Raw genomic sequence first — 21,668 nt, forward strand, 5'->3', positions numbered from 1 at the left:
CAAGCAAACATGCGGCCCGTCTGATGGAGTTATTAAACGGAATTATCGTAGCTTGTTGACACTTGTAACACCAGGGATGTGACGAACGCGTTGCCGACGATAGCAAGTAAGATTTTAAATGTAGGTAATTATCTAGGTGCTTTCATTTAATCTTCCTGTAGAATAAAGTAACAAATCATTTGTGTATTATCTGTAATCAGTATTTAAATAAAATATTATAATCTGGAAATAATCTTACTCGATTATATCTATAATACATGCAATGAGTAACCTTAGTGAATAACATACCTTCATTCCACGTTTGTCACAGGCAAATTAAAAAAATATATGGAATTAAAAAACTAATTTCAATTCTTCGGATATATTATATTTTTTTGCTTTTTTGTTTTTAGAATCCTTAGAGTTTACTATCGTGTTAGTTCCTTATTAATTTTGTGACGAATGATGCTGTTATTTTTAATCAAAAAGCAAAAATCTGTATTCATATTGCTAAGCAAAGCCTACTTAGTGTGTGTAAAACGATACTGCGTTCTAAATTCAAATATTTTGTAGAAAGCAAAATGTACGTGTACAAACTTCACTTACGAAAGTTTCAAAGTGTCTCTAGTATTGATAATAACGTAAACAATAAATATAAATAAATAAAAGTATAATTTGTGCGACAAAAGTCATAAATAAAAGATATTATTTCTATAAAAAATGTTTTTCGCAGACTTTTATGTTTTACTTTAAATAATATACGAGTTTGTATAATATTGAAACAAAATACAGTTTTTTTAATATAGTATATTCTATTTAAATTCCGATATTCACTAGACAACTTTATCAAGTTATTTTTAAATAACCTTATCAAGTCCTATAACTTGTTAAAACGCTGACAAACAAATATTATCTAGTTATTTAGCTCTAGATTAATGTAGATTAAACAAACATTATCAAATTGTATTTTCAGTCACATACATGAATATATTTAGGTCCGTCTTTTAAAAATAATAGGAATTTACTAAATGTCAATTTATTAAAAGATTTAAAAGTACTTACCTACCTACCTGGCCTATGCCCTTTCGAAATTTATTATTATTGAATCATTATAAACAAGGTAAGAAACTCACTTTCACATTTGTAATATTATTAAAGATTACAGAAATAACTTAGTATTTTTTCCAGAATATTAAAAACACGTTAATAGTCCTTTTTGATTCGAAACCTATCAAAACAAGTTCAAGAATAACGTAGATATCGCTTAATACATGTACATACACAAAAAAAAATCTCTAAAATTCAGAGCCACCTTCTTTATTATGTTTATATATGTCTTACCGGCATAATAAAGGAAGCGATTCTCATTTTTAAAAACAAAATATTGCATCTGTAAAGCACTAGTGCTCCCCACACCACCTATGCAACTATGTGAAAGCTGGCTCAAGCCGGCCAATCGCATACAAGTAGTATCATGTAGATAGCAAACGAAGACGGTGCGCATACGCGTACGACAAGCAATTTTTCAATTCCGCGGTCGTAACAAACACCATCCGGTCTTATTCACGAAATAAACTTAGTATTTCATTGTTTGAAAATGGATGTGGAATCAGGAAAGGATGATTTGAGTGTTGAAGGGAAACTGGTCGTTTTCGTCGATATTGTGTGCAGGATCCAACAAAAGACATCAAGTGAGAAAAATAATTATATATATATATATTTATTAGCATTAATTAGAAAGTACATATACAGAGTTTGTCTATTCATTGAGTAAAGACTATAAATTTAATTCAAAAAGTGCAGTCATTTATAAATTGTATTTGTTGAATAAATTTAAAGAAATATTAGTCGAACTCCAAAATTGTAATTAATAATTGAATACCCAAATAGCAACAATTTTATATGGGCTAAAGACTTATTGATTTTCTGTCTATTTACACATTTTTTTTTCTTTTGCTAATTTCTTGAACGAACCCGTTCAATTAAATTATCATTACTAACAAAAATGTCAAACAATATTGATAAGAATAAAACATTTACCAAAAACTTATAAGATACTTAATGTGGTAAAATCCAACCTAAATAAGGTGCATGCTTAAGTATAATAAGCAAAAAAACTTGCTTACCTACATAACTTAAACAACCAAATAAGGTCGACAGCAATAACACCAACTCAAACGACTAATATTACCTAACTGAATAAATTAGGTGTGTATATATTTCTTTATTCATTTTTAAATTCTTAATTTAGTTTTTAAAAACTAAAAATAGACGTTTTGAGATTATAAATGCTATGGAATAACATTTCTAATAATACTTAAAAGAATATTTTAGAAAAGGGATGTATTATTCTTTTACTTTTTTAATCAAAATATGATGAAATGATTTATTGTGAAGTAAATAAAAAACTGATAATTAAATTAATATTATGCAAAGTTCCTATTTACTCATAATACATCTATAGCACTATTTCGCCCTCTCAACCGGTTCTCAATAACGAGCAAGAAACCTTTATTCGAATGGTACAGAAAAGCACACCATAACAAATTTAAAAAAAAAAAAACATTATCAAAATATTGACTTTATACCAATATGCATTTAATGTAGCTTTGGTAACTAGGACAACGAGACGACGACAAAAGATAAAACACACCAAATTTTCCGTCCTATTTTCACAAAAAAATGAGCAAACTGCATCCTATTTGATGCTGTAATTTTATAATTTTTGCATAATGCAAGACACACAGACAAAAATTATCGTTATATATATATATATATATATATATATATATATATATATATATATATATATTCATTAATGATTGAGGATGCATTGTACAAATATATATCTTACCATTTCTGACCTGTTACATACGTTATATTCAACATAAATAGTGTTACAGGCTGATAATGACCTGCTTGAGAACTAGTATTCCTTCTTTTTATGAAAATAATTAGATTAAAAAACAAACTAAAACAATATAATTTAACCGAATAAACAGTAAAAATATAATAATTTTATTAAAGAAAAATAATTGGAAGTAGCAGAAATGCAGAAATAGGTATATATATTTTACATTTTATTCATATTATTTTATATTGGCAAACGTTGCTTGATACCTACCGTCACCTACCATACCACATGATACATCATGATAAACCTCAAGCTTTGCTATTCTTAAGGACTATGGTATTATGCTTCCGTACCATGTAATTGCACGGAAATATCCATTTGTACAAACCATTTAAGATGTAAATTGACTTTTTATGTCTGTCTGTAGTCAACAGCCGTCGTGGCCGTGCCATTTTCATCAGGTCAGCCGTCAGCTTGTTTACCTTAACAAGCAGTTGCAATTTGTTATTGCTTGTTTACAATTACATTATCTTTATTTTCATTTTAGCAAATGCAATCATAATAATAAAAGATGGACCGCGACCTCGTAGACGTATAATTTATTGATCACGATTTGAATATTAAGTGGAAATTATAGACTTAGTATAACGCACTGACGTACTTATGTGGAAACACATATTTGGTATACATTCATATTTAAATACTTCTATATTACCTAGCATAATGTATTGTACATTATGCTGGGGGTTGATAGCAATGTTATGTATAGGTACTTAATATTACTACATGACTTTTATCTTCTCCACATATATATTATCTATGTCCAATAAATATTCAAATAAAGCAGTTCACTCAGATGTGACTCAGCTGACTAGATCAGCATCTGAATGAAATGCCCAATTATAGGCGAGTTATATTTCTCGCCTATTCCTTTTAGAATGGAATGAATTATTTTTAAGATTTTTTTACTTTAATCCAAAAATAACGTTTCAAAAATGACCTTTAATGAGATGAAGCCACGTCATTTCAAGCCTTAAGACGCTAAGACGTGATAAAATAAACTCACAATCAAATTCGTAATAATACAGTAAAGATGTTACGATTAAATTACCATTAAAGTAATCGCAATATTTACCAACATTACGATAAGATCTTTATGAACATTATTTACTATCCGTTGCCGTTGGTATTGAAACCAGTATTTTCACCCCTATGACAATTTAGAAAAATCCTTATCATAGTGGATATTTACATCCCTAGAGTTCTAATAAATATAACCTACGTCTACAGAACTAAAAAAATCCTAAACAACTAATAAATCTAACGTAACCTTTACGTTGTGTGCAATTTCAAACAATCAAGCTATATCTTACCAGCTTACCATGTGAGACTTTGTACAAAAGTCGTTTGCTTGGGTACCTCTGTCCCATTCGTGTTTCAACCGTGAAGCAGTTGTGTTTGCATGGCTTTGTTTCGGTTTGAAGAGTGGGATATGGCGTGAATTTATAAGGTACAGAGAAATAACACCTGAGTCCTCAGGAATGGCAACGCATGGGGAGTATCATGGGCGAAACAGTATACTCTGTTATGTCTATGGTACTGCTCATGTCTATAGGCGACGGTTACCACTTTCCATCAGGTGGGCCGACAGCTTGTTTGCCATTCTAAGTAGTATAAAAAAAAACTTAGTTTTTACCCATGACTTTGTCCGCGTAATCGGGATATATTGACCACATCAAGTAATAAATATATCTATACATCAAACATGACGATTTGTTGAACCATTAAAATGCCAAGCGGTAACAAGCAAACTCGCTTTCACATTTATTATGTCAGTAAAATATTTGTTTGAGTAATTCTAATAAAATAAACACAAATACCTATTCCATTAGAAAATTACGTTGCAATCAGTCAATTAGCATAACTTAACAAAATAATTAATGTTAATAAGATTAATTATTCCACAAAATAACGTCTAGTTCAGTTAAATATTGTATAACTGAACGAACTTATTTAACGTACTCGTGTATACTCGTATATGTACGGGGGTTAATTTAAAAGTGTGTTAAATAAAGTGTTATAATTATATGTAAACTGTGCACACTATAATAAATCGACTGTGTCATTATCTATCTAATGGTTGGACCATATAGACCGATATGCCAGTTAGTATGTCGCATTCGATGCGTTCAAAACCACATACAGTAATTAGGTGATAAAAAAAATTGTTATCATATAAAATACAAGTGTCTCCGTTAAATAGTCGATACTGATTTCTATGGATATTAAACTACAATTAGAACAAGAACATCTAAAGGAAAATGGATATACATTATTTCATAATGTCAGTTACAAGGTACCAAGTTATGGTATGTAAAAATTATTAATGTTGTTTTAATGTTTTGGTTAATTCAGGTTAGTTCGACTGGAAAGAGGAGGATGATGATTATTTTAGGACCAAAAAAAATTAAATTATATAATATTAAAATGAAATCTATTATAACATCACTGTGTACATTTTTATAGCACAGGAAAAATAAAAAGCAAGTATCAAAGAGATATATTTAAGGATACAAAAGGAAAAAATCAGTTTTTCTAACATTATTCAAAAACTGCTAAACCAATTAAAAAAAATTAAAGAAGATATTGTAGCTAAAGTAATTCTGTATATTCTGGTACTTCTTTCAACATTCTAGGTGATTTATAATAATTAATTCAACCTAAATTAGTTAATTAATTAAAAAATATGTTATATTTAAAAATATTTATTTAAAATTAACAGATTTTAAAATTTTCGTTTATAAAACATTTATATTCTATTATTTAGCGCACTAAATTAAATTAAACAAATCTTATCAAAAAAATAATTCTACATACGCATACATACATATTTATTTATTCTTTATTGACCACATTACAGCAAATGTTTGGCGCCAATAACAAAAGGCGGACTTATATCTACCTGTCATGCCTGTCTCTCATTAGAGTAGACAAGAAACTACGGAACGCCAAATGCTCCGATTAAAAAAATAAAAAAATGAAGCAAAAATTTACATAAAATTTTATTCTATATTACAAATATAAAAATATAACGCAGTTAATTGAAATATAAAGAAAGTACCTAATTATCTCTATAAATTTGAATCTAGAAACAAAAAACGCATGTTCGTTTGGCCCCTCTGTTATAAAAAAATAAATACCTAATCATAAGTTTTTTTTATACAACTTAGAATAGCAAACAAGCTGAAGGCCCACCTGATAGAAAGAGGTTTAAACCAAAACACAGCCATGCAACCATAGCAACTTCAATACACAATATACAAAACATAAAGGAATACATATGCCCAACAGACGACTTTTGTATGTACATAGTCGGTCTGTACAAAGTCTTCCTCTGCTTAAAGGTTAGTTTAAACATCAATAAAGATGATAAAACAGTATTGGTGAACTGTCGTCCGATTTCACTTCTAGGCCACAACGTAACAATTAAGATAACAAATATGGTATTATGGCTTTATGTCCGAATCGTAGTTATAACATATTGTCCAACTTATGGGAACTTACTAGATTATCAGAACAATTAGTACCGTACCTTTTAAATGATACAAAATAGGTATTGTATGCATCTAATGTAATTTAATAAAATACAATAATGCCACAAAATATTTACAAAAACGAAACATAACTAATGGCAAGAAATACTTATTGGTTGGTAAAGCAACTTGTAATTGCTTAATATTCATAAGGTAAATTTAATGCTATATTTATACATATCATTAATATATGTATATTTAATTATTTAGCTATTAATAATTATTTATATACCTATACCTAACAGAGTAACCGGGGGGGAAAGGGATTATTAGTAATGGGGTCTAATAACCCCATTACTGGCAATATACCCTCTCAGGTTGACCTCCACGCTGGAAACCATCATGTTTAATTCTTGTCGAATTCATCATGGTGGGCCAACTAACCTGCATTCATTCTCACCTATCATCTTCCACTGGTGCCTCGTCGGTACATACCAAAATACACCGACGAGGCACCAGTGGAACGCGGGCGGGGTTACCAATCCATTTTCACCCATTAAAAATATAACAGAGTAACCGTAATGCCCGTTGGTATCAGGTGATTTAAAAATATGTATAAATTTTAATAAATGTTTATATGTTTGTTAATTATTTGAATTTCACAACAGCTGCGTATTGGCTATTCTATAATATGTTTTAATAATCAAATTTTTTTATCAGAATTTGCTCAGTAAAAATCTAATTTAAATTTTCACTAGTAATCTATATCTGCTACAAGACAAAGTCCTGACAGACTCATTAACGGACAGTCGAATGTATTAAAGTTAGAATTACAAAATTTTGACAGTAAGTACCTTTTATGACCTACACAAATAATGAGAAAGGATTTTTCGAAATTCAGCCTTTAGGGGTATATAAAATAAAATATATTTAATAAAAAAAAAAACTAAAATAAAAATTTGATCGAAATTCCGGGTGTAAATTAAGGTATAAAAATGAATATGGTATTAAAATTGATTACATTAAATCAATTAAATCGGTCTAAATATACCTAATTATGTACTCGTACTTACCATACATATTAATTCTTATCCTCATCACAAAAATGAAATATGGTACATAGATCAGAAAGGAAAGTTTTAGTTACATTAGTAAGAGAATCATTAAAATATAATTGGTTGATTTTTAATAATTAAGATATCATACCATTATCATTACCAAATTTTTATTAAAGACTTAGTAATAAAGGTTTTTACAAACAGAGAAATTTAAAAAGTTGTCCTGGAATTTAGACATACATTATATTTTTCTATACACTTTCTACCTAACTGACGATACAAGTGATTTGGTTTTTGTGTTGTTCATTATGTTTTTCAAGTTACATATGTCAAAAGTACACACACATGTCAAAGAGCAAAAGAAAAGTCGCGTACTCTCCTATAATATATATAATATAAATCTCCTATAATATATTTATGTACACCTTATTGCACCATTTATAAAATAGTAGACACATTTAACTGTAATAAGAAATGATACAAAAGGCGGCCTTATCGCTAAGCAATCTCTTCCAGACAACCTTTGGGTAGAGAACATTGAGAAAATAAAGAAAAATAAAGGGTAGGTGGCGCACTATTATATTAGTACTATTATATATAAACAAATATATACAAAGATATATACATATATATGTATATACATATATATACATAAACAAATACATACATAAATAATAATATAAATATTGTATTAGTTGATCTAATAACTTTTCTTAAATTTAGAAAACAATTACAAACAATTGAATTAAGTATAAACAAGATAACGTGTGTCTGATCCGTACCTACGTCGTAGGCTTAATCTATGAGTTACATTATAGATACGTCTACAGTCGGCCAACTCAAAATAATTGATATTATCAGAAATATTAGTAATTACATTTATATCAAAAAAACATATTTTATTATAGTGTGGTATTTATTACCTGTGTTATGAATAATTAATGTTCTATATTTAAATATATTGATATTAAAATTATCCAATACATATATAAGCGTAAGTGACATCAATTATATATATATATATATATATATATATATATATATATATATATATATATATATATATATATATATATATATATAAAATTTATTTGTCGCCAGCGGGAATCAATTATGTAGCTCAAAATAAATATAGTAGGTAATACTTTGTTGTGTTTGACCTCTGCACTTTTTACATATTTCATCTGTCATTTTATTCACTGTATCAAAATGAAGATACGAAAGGTCACAATACATATGGCGGACACTGTATGTATATACCTACATCGTTATCGCTGTAATAATTTACTAAAAATATTTTTGTTATAGGTACTCGCTACTTAGGTCAACTTATAAAATATTTGATTGTCAACTGAAATAAATTGTCCCTAATGAGAATGACCCATTGCTAACAATATACCCTATCAGGTCAACGCACAACGGCCCAAATGAGAGGCTAAGTGCGGAAAACAGAGTCTTTCTTACATTACATTCTTACCCTATCAGGTCGACCTCCACGCGGTTTACCCTGGAAACCATCTTGATTAGTTTTTGTGGAATTCATCACGATAGGCTAACTGGCCTGTTTTCATTGTCACGTACCATCTCTCACTAGTGCTCCGCCAATGTATACCGATAGCGCAAGCCTACCATTTCATTTTCACCCATTAAAAAAAATAGTACATACGAGAACTGTCAATATATTTTCGTCAGTCATTTTCAATATATTTCAATCGAAAATTGACACCAACGGAGTTAAATAAACGGCCTAATGAGCGATGTGTTTTCGATTTGATCCCAATTTGATTTCATCTTAATAGTAAATAAATAGCTGTTAGTATCGTTTTAATTACTTAATAATGGTACCAATCGAAAAAGGTTTCACGCCATACAAGTTACACAAATTTAGAGGATATGCAGTTCATCACTTTATTTTTTTAAATATTAGCTATATTATCAGCTACATTAACAGCTAAATCAGGTAAAGTTAAACTTTAAACATGTATTTCATATTCTCTTAAACCAATTATGTTTTTGTTCATATATTCACCACTACTGGTCAGAATCTAATTCTATTTTTAAAGTTTATAGGTAGCGCAAAATTATAATCAGACGTAATTATCTTTTTCTTATTAGAAAAATAATAGTGAAATATACATATATTTACACAATATAACTACTGCTCCAATTAAAAATATTGTATTCTTAACCATAACGTTAATATTTATTACTGGAAGTAAAAATTTAAAATTCAAAAATGAAGAATTAATAAATAAATATTTATTAAACTTTGTGTGATTTATACACTAAAAATCGAATGTAAGTTACATTATAAAAGTGATTAAAAAAAGAATAAAATTCAAAAAGTGTAAAATAAGTTAACAATAATTAAAAATATATAAATAGTGTAACAAGGTCAACAACTATTAATAACAATAATTAATAATTGCTCGAATGGAACAAAACAATAATTACTAGTTATGAATAATAAATAAACAATATCTTCAGGTGTTATCTTAGGTACTGGGTATTCCATATTATTTTAATAATCTAGGTACTTTGAAACTTTATAATTGACATTTATAGACCTGTACATGTCTAGTCTATAATTATCTACCTGCCCCATGGTCAACTGGTAGGGTTTTTAAGTGTAATATATGTATAGGCTGTTATAAAAATATTAACATCTAAGACTGGGGGAAAGGATTGTTAGAAATGGAGTTTGACAGCCCCATTGCTAGAAATATGCCTTATTAAGTCGACCTCCACGTGGTTCCCCCTGGAAACCATCGTGAACAATTCATGTTGAATTCGTCACGATGGGCTAACTGACCTACTTCATCCTCACCTATCATCCTTCACTAGTGCGCCGCCGGTGTATAGCGATAGCGCAGGCGGGGTTACCATACCATTATTACCCATTAAAAAAAATCTAAGACTAGCTGTCTCTTGCAGTATCCTATGTCCTACGTTACCTTATAAAATTATGACCTGCCTGTGTATTAAATTTCATTCAAGTGTGTTTTATAGTTTTGCCTAAAAGGGTACAAAAACATCCATCCATCCATCTATTCATCCTGACAAACTTTCGCAAGAGTTAAAGTAAATATAGAACACAATACTTATCTTTAAATTTACTGGTGTAACTGTACCGGGAGGTACAGGTATTTTGTTACAGGTATTAGATGTTATATGCATGTGATAAATATAAAATCAACAACAAGTGTTGCATCATTAATAGATATAGACAAGCACATCTAATTCAAGATTCAACATAAATGATTGACAAACATATAATGTCTAGCTATATGACCTCCTTCACCTTTAAAATATTTTGTGCTGTCAATTAGCGCGTTAGATAGACATATTGTATGCAATTGTATGGAGACATTTTTGACTTTCCGCGATAATATCATAGACGTGCGCGGCATATAGATGCGTTTACAGAAATGCAAAAGCATAATAAATTATATAAAGTACAATTGCATATTGTTTTGTTACCTGCTATACCATCATAGATCTATTAAAGAGAGGCCGGGTAGGCTATGCTTATCCCTAAAATGTCTAGTGACCATCCCAGAGTTAGCAGCCGAACTTTTAGATAAGAGCAAAGACAATTTTTTTGAGTACGTATGTGCCTTTTTTTATGGAACTAGATCTCTTTGAAAGATAATTTTAAATACGCCAATGTATATCATACGTTATCATACTACGGTAAATTATTAAACTGTCCATTGGGAATTGGACTTTGCCGTAGAACGACATAATTTTTATCATCACGGTGCCTAAGCCATCATTATATCAGCCTTTAACTGTCCACTGTTGAAGACAGGCCTTTCCCATAATAGGAGTTTTACTAATAATCATCACGCTTGGCAAGCGGGTTGGCAACCGCAGTTAGATCATGTGATATTTTAAAAAGGACTCTCTCGCCCTACTCTCAACTATTGAGTTCCTTTAGTCGTCCCTCTTACGATGCTCACGGCAAAAAAAAGGGATGGCCCATTCTATGCCGAGACCACATAACGAATACACACATATAAAATATTCACCTATATTTAGCAGCGGACAGTTAACTGTTGATATGATGATGATGACGATGAATGTTTGTGTATATTTTATATATTTTACCTTCTTAACAGAAAAAATACAATGGATTAGAAGAAAGAAAGATCCTCAACAGTACTCCTGCATCTTGAACGAAGCATGCGGCGCCGTACGCCCCGGCCGTCTTACATTCATCTTAGGGCCATCAGGCGCAGGGAAAACTACTCTATTGAAAATATTAGCCGGACGAAAGTAAGTAGAATAGAATTATATGATAACTATGGCGTGAATTTCCTGGGTACAGAGGAATAACACCTGAGTCCTCAGGAATGGCAACGCATGGGGGTATCATGGGCGAAACAGTATACTCTGTTATGTTCATGGTACTGCTCATGTCTATAGGCGACGGTTACCACTTTCCATCAGGTGGGCCGTCAGCTTGTTTGCCATTCTAAGTTGTATATAAAAAAAAACTATGGCTATAATGTTACAAGTAATCTAAGTGATTAGCTATAGTTTCTAATGTCGGTATTTTGAAAAGTCTGCCATGCAGACCCTATTTTCTCAGTGTATTCTCTGATACTGTTCAAATCTATTGGTAATAGCTACCACTCTCCATCAGTTATTGTTCTAAGTGACATAAAAAAAAACAAAATTATATCAACTACAGCATGTATACATTAAGTCAAAATTTATTATAATAACTGTCAATATTGATATCTGTATGTAAATATGTTTTTATCAAAATAGATAGCCTAGTAAGAAAGTAGTATGAATGTATAATATATAATTAAGTACTTTATAGACACAATAATTATCTCGCGAAAAAGACTTTGCAATTTTTCCTCGTCTATCTATCATCTCTCGCTACTCCGTACCCCACCAGCGTATACCAATAGCGCAGGCAGGGTTACCATTCCATTTTCATATCATTTAAAAACCTACATAATGTAATGGGTATATATACCTATACTAGGTTAATGTTTCAGAAAAACAGGCGTAACAGGCTATTTGCACGGCGCAGGTCGCAACTCGGTGCTTGTAAGTCAGGATGCGACCCTACTGGATACGCTGACTGCAAAGGAGACGCTATTGTTTGCTTCCAGACTCAAATTGCCCAACGCTAGCAACCGCGAACGATCACATGCGGTATGTTCTATCATACATAACATAATACTTCACTAAGTTCTAATGACTATCATAAATAATAAGTTTAGAAATTTCCCTTCCTACAGCTACAGTTGACATGATTCAAATTTCTCTCAGTTTTCCATAACTTTATCAACTCATTGTTTAGGAATCCTCAATGCTTGGTTTAAAAATATTTTCAGAGAACCTTATTATGCCTTATTACAAGTTTGGCTCCAAATTCTTACATGTTCTCTTTTTAAATACCTACATATATACATGTAAATACATATAGATACTTAAACTAGAAATCATCTATATCTATGTAATGAATCTATCCGCACAAACATATACTGCAATTCCTTTATATTGTGACTATGTAAAGACGCCCAATAATGAAAACTGGATAGCTTAAATTTCCGACATAGATAGCTTTTATTTATATTGGATATACACCTCATTTAATTTAATATAGTATTCTTCTTGTCGCTCTTAGCTCGTTCCCACTATCGTAATGTGGAGTCGACTCTCCTATTTTTGCAACACCAGGAATTTCTGTTCTGTGTTATCGGGTTGATTAACTTATTTTTTACAAAAATTTTTACTAGTCACCAGGTAACAGGAAGTCGTCATCTGCCTCATTTTTTATTCAGGCAGTCGTAAAGATTTCCTGACCTCTACAAATTATGTAACCATACCAACATATCGTATGCATTATATTTATTATTAGCTATTTATCATATAAAAATATAACTCCTAAAATTATATTCCAAGTTAAATTTTATTTTTCAGATTAAAAATATAATTTATTAATTATATATTTAATCTTATTAATAATATATTATAAATTAATTATGGTATTAAGTCATATGTATATAATTAAACAATATTATTAATTTTTTTCCAGATATCAACAATATCATTACAGTTAGGTATACACGAGGCCCTGAATACTAGAGCTGGTAATCTCTCTGGTGGTGAAAGAAAAAGACTTAACATTGCTTGTGAATTACTAGCTGATCCCACTGTATTACTACTGGATGAACCTACCAGGTTAGTTAACATCTTACTGAAACAACCTGTACATAATAAGATAATAGATTAATAGATTTGTATTATACAAACACATGTGGTCCGTGTGGTCCCGGCATTGAATAGGCCATCCCTTCCCTTCTCGTGGGTGTCGTAATAGGTGACTAAGGAAGCGCGAGAGATGGGTAGCAGAGTCAGAGAGAGAGAGAGAAGATTGATATGATGATGACTTTACAAACAACGGTGACAGTTCATGTAACTAAACTACTTTCTACAAGAACTGTTGCGTATATATATATGCTGATTACAGTCAAAATAACCGTTACGTACCGTAAACATTATCGTTGAATTTCTTGCAGGTTCTTTTCAGCAGACATCAACTTAGCAGTATAATCACAAAAAAATTGACGGTTTAAAAGAGCTTATAAACAAGTATATTTGAATAAACTATTTCTATTCTATTCTAATTTTAAAAAGCGTTGTTCCAGTGGCTTGGACTCGGTATCATCCATGTCAGTGGCCAAGGCTCTCCTAGCCGTAGCACGCAGTGGTCGCACTGTAGCCTGTGTCATCCATCAACCATCCTCGCAGTTGTTTACGTCGGCAGATGACATCATTTTGCTGGCAAACGGCCGCACACTATACGCTGGATCTGTAACTAATGTACCTGAGACGCTAGCCAAAGCCGGCTTCGTTTGTCCACAATACTATAATATGGCTGATTACTGTAAGTAATAAACTTACGTCTTACCTCCAATAATATAATAAAAATATTGCACACCTCCAGGTGGAATATCAGTACCAGGTCTCAAATGAACTGAAAAAAAACTATACTATCCACTTTATTGTTTATTAAAAAAAGAGCATTAAGGGTCAAAAAACGAGTAAAAATAAAAGCTAAAATTATATCATATATTTTTTAAAAGAAAATAAAACGTAACTTTTGCATTACAAAGTTTACGTCGAATTATTTATTTTCGCATCCACTAAAGGAACAGCTAAGTTTTCATCACAAAATATTAATACATTATCTGTGCACTAGCATTCAGATTTGCAAATACTTTAAACACGGGTAAACAGTAGTAAATAATAAATAAGTTTAGAATTTTAATCCTAGATGGAGTAAACGTAAAACGGATACATAGTAATATGTATACTTTATATAATTACTATTTAATAAATATACCTACTCATAGCTGAATATCATAATGGGTAAGTATCTACACTAATAAAATCTTTCATATAGATAAGATAAATAATAATAAAATGTAATAAATTACAGTATAAAATAAATAGATTGAGATGATATACATAAATATTTTAAAGAACTTATAATTTGTCCAACTAACGCTTAGCAAAATAAATATACACTATTGAAATATAGTAATTACAAATCGAATTACAAGTTGCAGTAAATATACTTATTTTTCTTCTTGCAACACCTTATACTACTTATTTCATTTTTACAGTATTAGAAATAGCGAGCGGAGAATGTACTGGCAATTTATCATTGTTGGAAAATGAAGCTAAAAATTATACTTATGAAATGAAAACAATTGCTAAGAACGACGTTGAAGAAAAAACTGGAAAACGTAAGAATATTTCTATTCACAGATATATATATATATATATATATATATATATATATATATATATATATATATATATATATATATATATATATATATATATATATATATATTATAAATAGTAATAGTATTACAGTATAAGTAGATAATAATACTAAAATATGGACACTCGGTCGCCCGCTGCAAGCTGACCTCACCCCGTCTATTTTCCCGCGCTCATCGTAATTACAGATGCACACATTATCATATACTATATTCATTATCATATAAAGTGTCCGGGATATGATAGTATTACTGATAATATTACTACTATTGCTTTAATGAGGTCTACCAGTCACATTGCTAGCAATAAACCCTATCAGTTCGACCTCCGCGTGGTCCCCCCTAAAATCATCGTATTAAATTCTAGGTGTATTCATCTCGATTGGCTAACTGACCTGCTTTCATCTCCACCTATCATATCATACTAGTGTTCCGCGGTTTATATTACGACATATATATCTATATATATTATAAACTATTATTATATTTAACTCGGAAAAAAAAACTCAGTAAATATATAAGATAGACAATATGACAAAGATATGAAGGTTGTAGCATTAAAACATAGCGACAGAAGCAATGGAAAAAAAAACTAGTGTCCCGCCAGCGTATACCGTTAGCGCAGGTGGTCACCACTCCATTGTTATCCATTAAAAAATCTACTAGTTATATAATTATGGTGGTATACCTGCTAGTATGGTATATATATAGTATAGTATAGTATAGTATAGTAACACAGATAATACAATACTGTACTAGTACTATTAGTAGTTATAATACTATTACGTGTACCTTACTAATCGATACCTTCCTACAATGATCGTCGTTGAATTTCAATTCGACAAGATTATAGTATTTTTTTTTTACAATTAAAAAAAATATACTACAGATATAACGTAGATAAACAAATATCTTAATTTTCAGATAAAAATTGGTAATAACTATTTTACAGTAACGAGTACGGAAGCTGAAGCTCTTCTAAATTCAAAAATAAAAACATCACGCGAATATGCAGCGAGTGGATGTCAACAAATAAGAGCTCTTCTCTGGCGATGCTACATTGGAGCACTAAGAGATGTACACCTAACTCAAGTAGGTATCTAATACCACGTAATACTTATTAATACAAGAGAATACCGTAGTCTGTGGTAATACTGAGAAAATAAGACTAAGTATAATCTATACACGTTTAATGAATATTCAAGTCAATGTTTCAAGTATGTGTAGATGACAATATACAAAATTGCCTAAGTTTCAAAGAGATCGCAACACAATTGCAGGTAAATAGTATAGTATAGTCCATGATACTGCTCATGTCTATAGGCGACGGTTACCACTTTCCATCAGGTGGGCCGTCAGCTTGTTTGTCATTCTAAGTTGCATTTACTTTTGTAATTTTATTTTTTATCAAAGTCATGTCCAAGGCCCCTGTGAATTTTATTCAATTCATCCCTTCTAGTAGCACAATGGTACTATGGAACGTTGGTTAGTGGAGAAAAGGAGACTGGCCTATTTTCGCTATTTCATATAATTTCCTACTTACCTTTGGATATGACCATCCATGTATGCCCCTTGATAACTTCATCTAATTCAAATAAAAAAATACCACAACATAACTCTTCTAAAGAATGTTTCTTTAGTCTAATCTCTAATAATAAACAATTTAGGTCCTATTACCTATTCTCTACAAAATCTAAACAGATCCGGTTGGCCTGCCACCTAGTAGTGGCGTTGATGCTTGGCGCGCTATACAACGGCGCCGGTGCAGATGCTGCCCGTGTTATGTCCAACACCGGATGTCTATTTTTCTTCCTTCTCTTCTTGTTCTTCTCCAACGCTATGCCACCGATACACACTTGTGAGTTTTCATAATATTAATAAAATAACATATGCATTTATGAGTAATATTTATGTGTAATAATCTATAATTTTTCGTATTGGTCCGGGTATTTTCTACGTACTACATACTTATATCGGTGCATATATTGTATTTACACAAAAAAGATTTGAAGCATTAATGACCTTTATAGCACAATGGTACTCTGTGTATAATACTATATTAAGCCTAGATACGAGTACCTGCTCCCTTAAACATGTAGTAAATGATTAAATCGATAGAATCGTTACGGTTAACACTCACATGGGGAAAAAACAAGACACCGGACATCGCTATCTCATTCTATTTTTAGAACTCACTAGCGATAAACGATTCTATCAAATAGATTAATTTGTTTTTGTCTAGAAGGGCTTTTGTAAAAATTTTAAATTATAAAATAGTAGAAATTATTTTTAATAGAATAACAGCTTAAAAATTGGTAAAAATAATTCGTAAAATCGAACACTTCCAAACTAAAATTACAACGGCACCCGCTATAATAGAAATTGGCTCCCGCTGAAATTTACTACAAACCAACTGAACAAAAAATCCTTAGGGATTGCAAACCCTAGACCAGACAGTTTCTCCATGACAGATCCTATTTGAATTCATTTCATATATGTAACCCAGCCAAAAAAAGGCATCTCGCCTTAAAATAAAATTTCTTCGGTCGCGTTTTGTGAAATTAGTCCCAACAGGATTTGCGTAAATCGTTTTATCACTTAATTGCAACATAATTATTTTCACAGCTATTTATTACCATACTAATTTCTTTCCATATTTTTTCCAGTTCCCGTGGAAGCGTCAGTTGTACTCCAAGAGCATTTGAATAAGTGGTATTCTCTTACAACATACTGCGTGTCCAAGGTCTTAGTCGATTTGCCCGTACAGGTGAGTTCAGTTTTATGAAATAGAAACAAATGACAAACGTAGGTAGATATAGTAGAAGGAGATTGTAAGTAATAAAGGAATATTTTTAATGGATGTTCCTGGAATGGTAATCCTGTCTGCGCTAACGTTATACGCTGGCGGGGCACCAGTAAAAGATGATAGGTTAAAATTAAAAGGCAGTTCAGTTAGCCTATCGTGTTAAATATACCTGGAATTCAGCACGATAGTTTCCAGGAGGGACGACGTGAAGATCGACCTGATAGGGTGTATTGCTAGCAATAAGACTGGTAGTCCATATTACTAACACTCCCTTTCCCCTCCCCCCAGTATGGACTAATAGATCCATTACTACCATGTCAGGTCGACCTCCTTACAGTCTCTCCTAAAACCTCATAATTCCTATTGAATTCGTCACGATAGGCCACCTGCCCTGAGTTCATCTTCAACTATTATTCCTTACTAAGACGAGGTTATTTATTCAATTGTATGCCATAAAAGAACATCTGTTGGGTTTTGCTAATTCAATAAATAGCCCTTAATCATTTATAAACTTATTTGGCAAATTCTTTTTTATCTAAATGGATACACTTTCGGATTGGTCCCATAAAAATTGTATCAAAATAGGTTTATTAGTTTAGTTTTTAAATTGAAATAACTGGTTTTGCCACGATTTAAGTCAGTTTTTCTTTACTGAACACAGTCTTAATGTTTTACAACTATCCAAAAAAGAAGCATAATCATCAATTTTTAGGGTTTATGTATATAAGCGTGTGTTTCTTAATACCACCATAACTACTAAATGTCTAAACAGATTTGGATGTAGATATGGCACCTATTATATCATTAACATCCTTACGTCATCCCGAATGATGGGTAGTCCATTTTAATAAGTCGTGTTTTTTTAATCCGCAACAATAAATATAGACTATATGTTACACATATATACACAATAGATATATATGTAGGTAGATATATGAATTTGAAAGAAGTCGATACTTTTATTAGGGAATGAACGCCCAGAACATTTAATTAATTCTCATGGACAGCTTCGGAAACCTATGCATTATTTAAGCTTGTATAGATAATTGCAATAATAATTTTTACTAAAATATCAAAGTCCATGTTATGTTTACGACGACATATAGGTCCTTTGGAGGATATAAGGTTTTATAATAATATCAATATTTCAGCTACTCTGCGCAACAGTATTCGTGTTCCCGGCGTGGTATCTAACATCACAGCCGTTAGACGTGAACAGGATGGCTCTTGCGTGGTTCATATGTGTCCTTCTGACCATTTTGGCTCAAACATTTGGTCTTGCAGTTGGAGCAGCTTGTGGCGTTAAGGTATTATTGTCATTGCTTATGAAATCATTTATTGTTAATTATTGGTATAAAAATATCCTATGTATTAATTTATGATTTATTTATGCACCAAATTTTATTAAAATCTGTCTAGCCATTTTAAAGTGATTACGTAGCAAACATCCAATCATCTTTATAAACTTTTATAATATTAGTAAAATAAATTATTATTTGTTTATGGGAGCATAATAAATACATATTATGCTATATATGGTACTTGGTAACATACCTTAGTATAGCATTTGTGAAATATTTTTAATATAAATACCTAGACATTAAAACTTTAAAAAATTCCAATGAGAAATATAGGGTTAATTCACTTTCAATCCAGTAGCTAGTAGTGTTATTTTATACTAGTAGCCTATACTTATAGTTTATACATATAGTTTACATCCATTGTAAGGGAATAGAACGAAGAGATATAAAAATATAGTAATAATTTATATTTTAATATAACAAAGCGTTACCTAGCAACTGGTGTAGTACCTAATTCAAAAACTACAGTAAAGCGGCCAGTTACAGTTATTTGTGTTCAACACACCCCCATATATTTTGTAATACCTACATTACCTACGTATATATGTTTTTTATCTTAGATTTTTATATAACATTTAATTATATTTCTTTTCAGCTCGGTCTATTCGTTATCCCGGCAGCGAACATACCAATGTTAATGTTCTCCGAATTCTTTATACCTTACCGGGAGATACCGTACTACCTCCGACCTTTCGCGACCATATCATACTTTCGATACTCTTTCGACGCATTTCTAGAAACGGTCTACGGATTTCAACGTGCAAAGTTACCGTGTTTAACCGACACATTCTGCATGTTCAGAAAACCCGAGGACTATCTGGAATATTTAGGTCTTTCAAGAGATATAAACAGAGATATAATTGCTTTAGTTTTGTGGATTGTTGTTGTACAAATAGGTCTAATCTCTGTTTTAGTGTTTAGAGTTTACAGGGCCTGTAGATAGTCCATGTTGTAAGTAGGTATCTGTTTATGTAAAAAATACACAATTCAATCCGAAAGCTTATCGATATTAGGTAATGTGATTTTGTTATTAAGTACGAGATCTAAATATATTACAAATATCTCATATTATTATTATTATTATATTGTAGGATAAGGTTTAATATGAGGATCTATAATATTCATGTAAACAAACTAATCTTAATCTACTATTTTTCTTGTAATAATAACTATGGGGTCGATGCTGAGACGCCATTTCTCTAAAGGTACCTACCTATCTCTAAAATAATTTGATATGACTGCGAAATCTTCATTCTAAGGACTATAAATAATATAAATAGATATAATATAAACTAAATTTCTTATAGGTTTAAGTCAAAATTAATATAAATTTGATTTTATAATGGTCCATAAAATAATGATTTCGCGAAACTATCAAATTAAAGTATTTTGTTAATAGATAACAATGGAATGGTAACCCCGCTCCGGATAACAATATATATTGACGGAACACCAGTAAGGGATGATAGGTGGGGATGAAAACAGGGCAGTTAGCCCATCGAGATGAATACAACTAGAATTTAGTGCGATGGTTTCCAAGGGGGACCACGTGAGAATCGACTTGAAATATATTATAAAAACGGCGTTTCAGAATCGATCCTAATGATTGCATGCAAATGAGTTTCATTGACAACGAATTTTACAATATTTTGATTCCCAACATGCACCTTACAAATTTATTTTCAAAAATGCTGTAACATGGATGTAACATGCTCTTAACTATGTACCTACCAGATTCCAAACTAAAACTCTATCATATAGTTTTATATTAGAGATCTAAATTAATTTAGAAAATGAAAAAGTAACAAACTAAGTATTGAAGCATTAATATATTTTTTTTTATTGTTTGTCTCGTATGCATGAAGAGTAGTTCAAAATAAAACTGACATAATAAAACTACTGCTATGAATTGTATAATTTTTTATATAGTTTTTAAATTTATTCCAATCATCAATATAAGTATAAATGTTAATAATAAATTCACAATAGATAACTGAAAAATGTTAGAAAATAATGCCATCAACAGTTTATATCCAGTCGTTATATCCAATAATTCAAATGGTATATTAAATCATCTATGGTCAACGTTTGCAATGAAAACTTAACTTACATGCAGTTTTAATCGAGGTAGTTTTAGGTTTTAGTTTTAGGTACCTACTAATATCAAAATCGTGAGTTTTTACAGTGAATGTGCGTTATCTAACAACTTTTATCTATATGTAAAATTAAATAAGATTGTTTTATGGTAAGGGAATTCCTT

At 30.8% G+C, this 21,668-nt stretch overlaps 1 protein-coding gene across 3 annotated transcripts; it reads left to right on the forward strand.

Moving 5' to 3' along the window:
- The first annotated feature begins 1,041 nt into the window (after nucleotides 1-1,041).
- LOC113512354 (ATP-binding cassette sub-family G member 1-like) lies at nucleotides 1,042-21,309 on the forward strand. 3 transcript variants are annotated; one of them, XM_052900054.1, is made up of 11 exons: nucleotides 1,042-1,099; nucleotides 11,546-11,702; nucleotides 12,440-12,599; nucleotides 13,486-13,631; nucleotides 14,099-14,337; nucleotides 15,080-15,202; nucleotides 16,194-16,333; nucleotides 16,943-17,099; nucleotides 17,908-18,008; nucleotides 19,199-19,354; nucleotides 20,004-21,309. In XM_052900054.1, exons 1-11 carry the CDS (start codon nucleotides 1,057-1,059, stop codon nucleotides 20,349-20,351), a joined length of 1,770 nt encoding a protein of 589 aa, XP_052756014.1. In that variant the 5' UTR covers nucleotides 1,042-1,056; the 3' UTR covers nucleotides 20,352-21,309. The 3 variants fall into 3 exon arrangements, with proteins under 3 accessions (XP_052756014.1, XP_026751981.2, XP_026751982.2); XM_026896180.3 differs by lacking the exon at nucleotides 1,042-1,099 and adding an exon at nucleotides 1,440-1,670; XM_026896181.3 differs by lacking the exon at nucleotides 1,042-1,099 and adding an exon at nucleotides 4,979-5,202.
- The last annotated feature ends 359 nt before the right edge of the window (nucleotides 21,310-21,668 follow it).

Source organism: Galleria mellonella, unplaced genomic scaffold (genome assembly GCF_026898425.1).
Source record: "Galleria mellonella isolate WM207_F2 unplaced genomic scaffold, CSIRO_AGI_GalMel_v1 utg64, whole genome shotgun sequence".
In the NCBI taxonomy this organism is placed as follows: Eukaryota; Metazoa; Arthropoda; class Insecta; order Lepidoptera; family Pyralidae; genus Galleria; species Galleria mellonella.

Bases quoted from the DNA above. Each gene is read 5' to 3' on its own strand.
- LOC113512354 (XM_026896180.3), top strand. From the start codon at position 1,577: ATGGATGTGGAATCAGGAAAGGATGATTTGAGTGTTGAAGGGAAACTG. The intron at 12,600-13,485 runs GTATGTTCTATC...ATTTTTTTCCAG, and splicing joins ACCGCGAACGATCACATGCG to ATATCAACAATATCATTACA. The intron at 18,009-19,198 runs GTGAGTTCAGTT...TCAATATTTCAG, and splicing joins TAGTCGATTTGCCCGTACAG to CTACTCTGCGCAACAGTATT.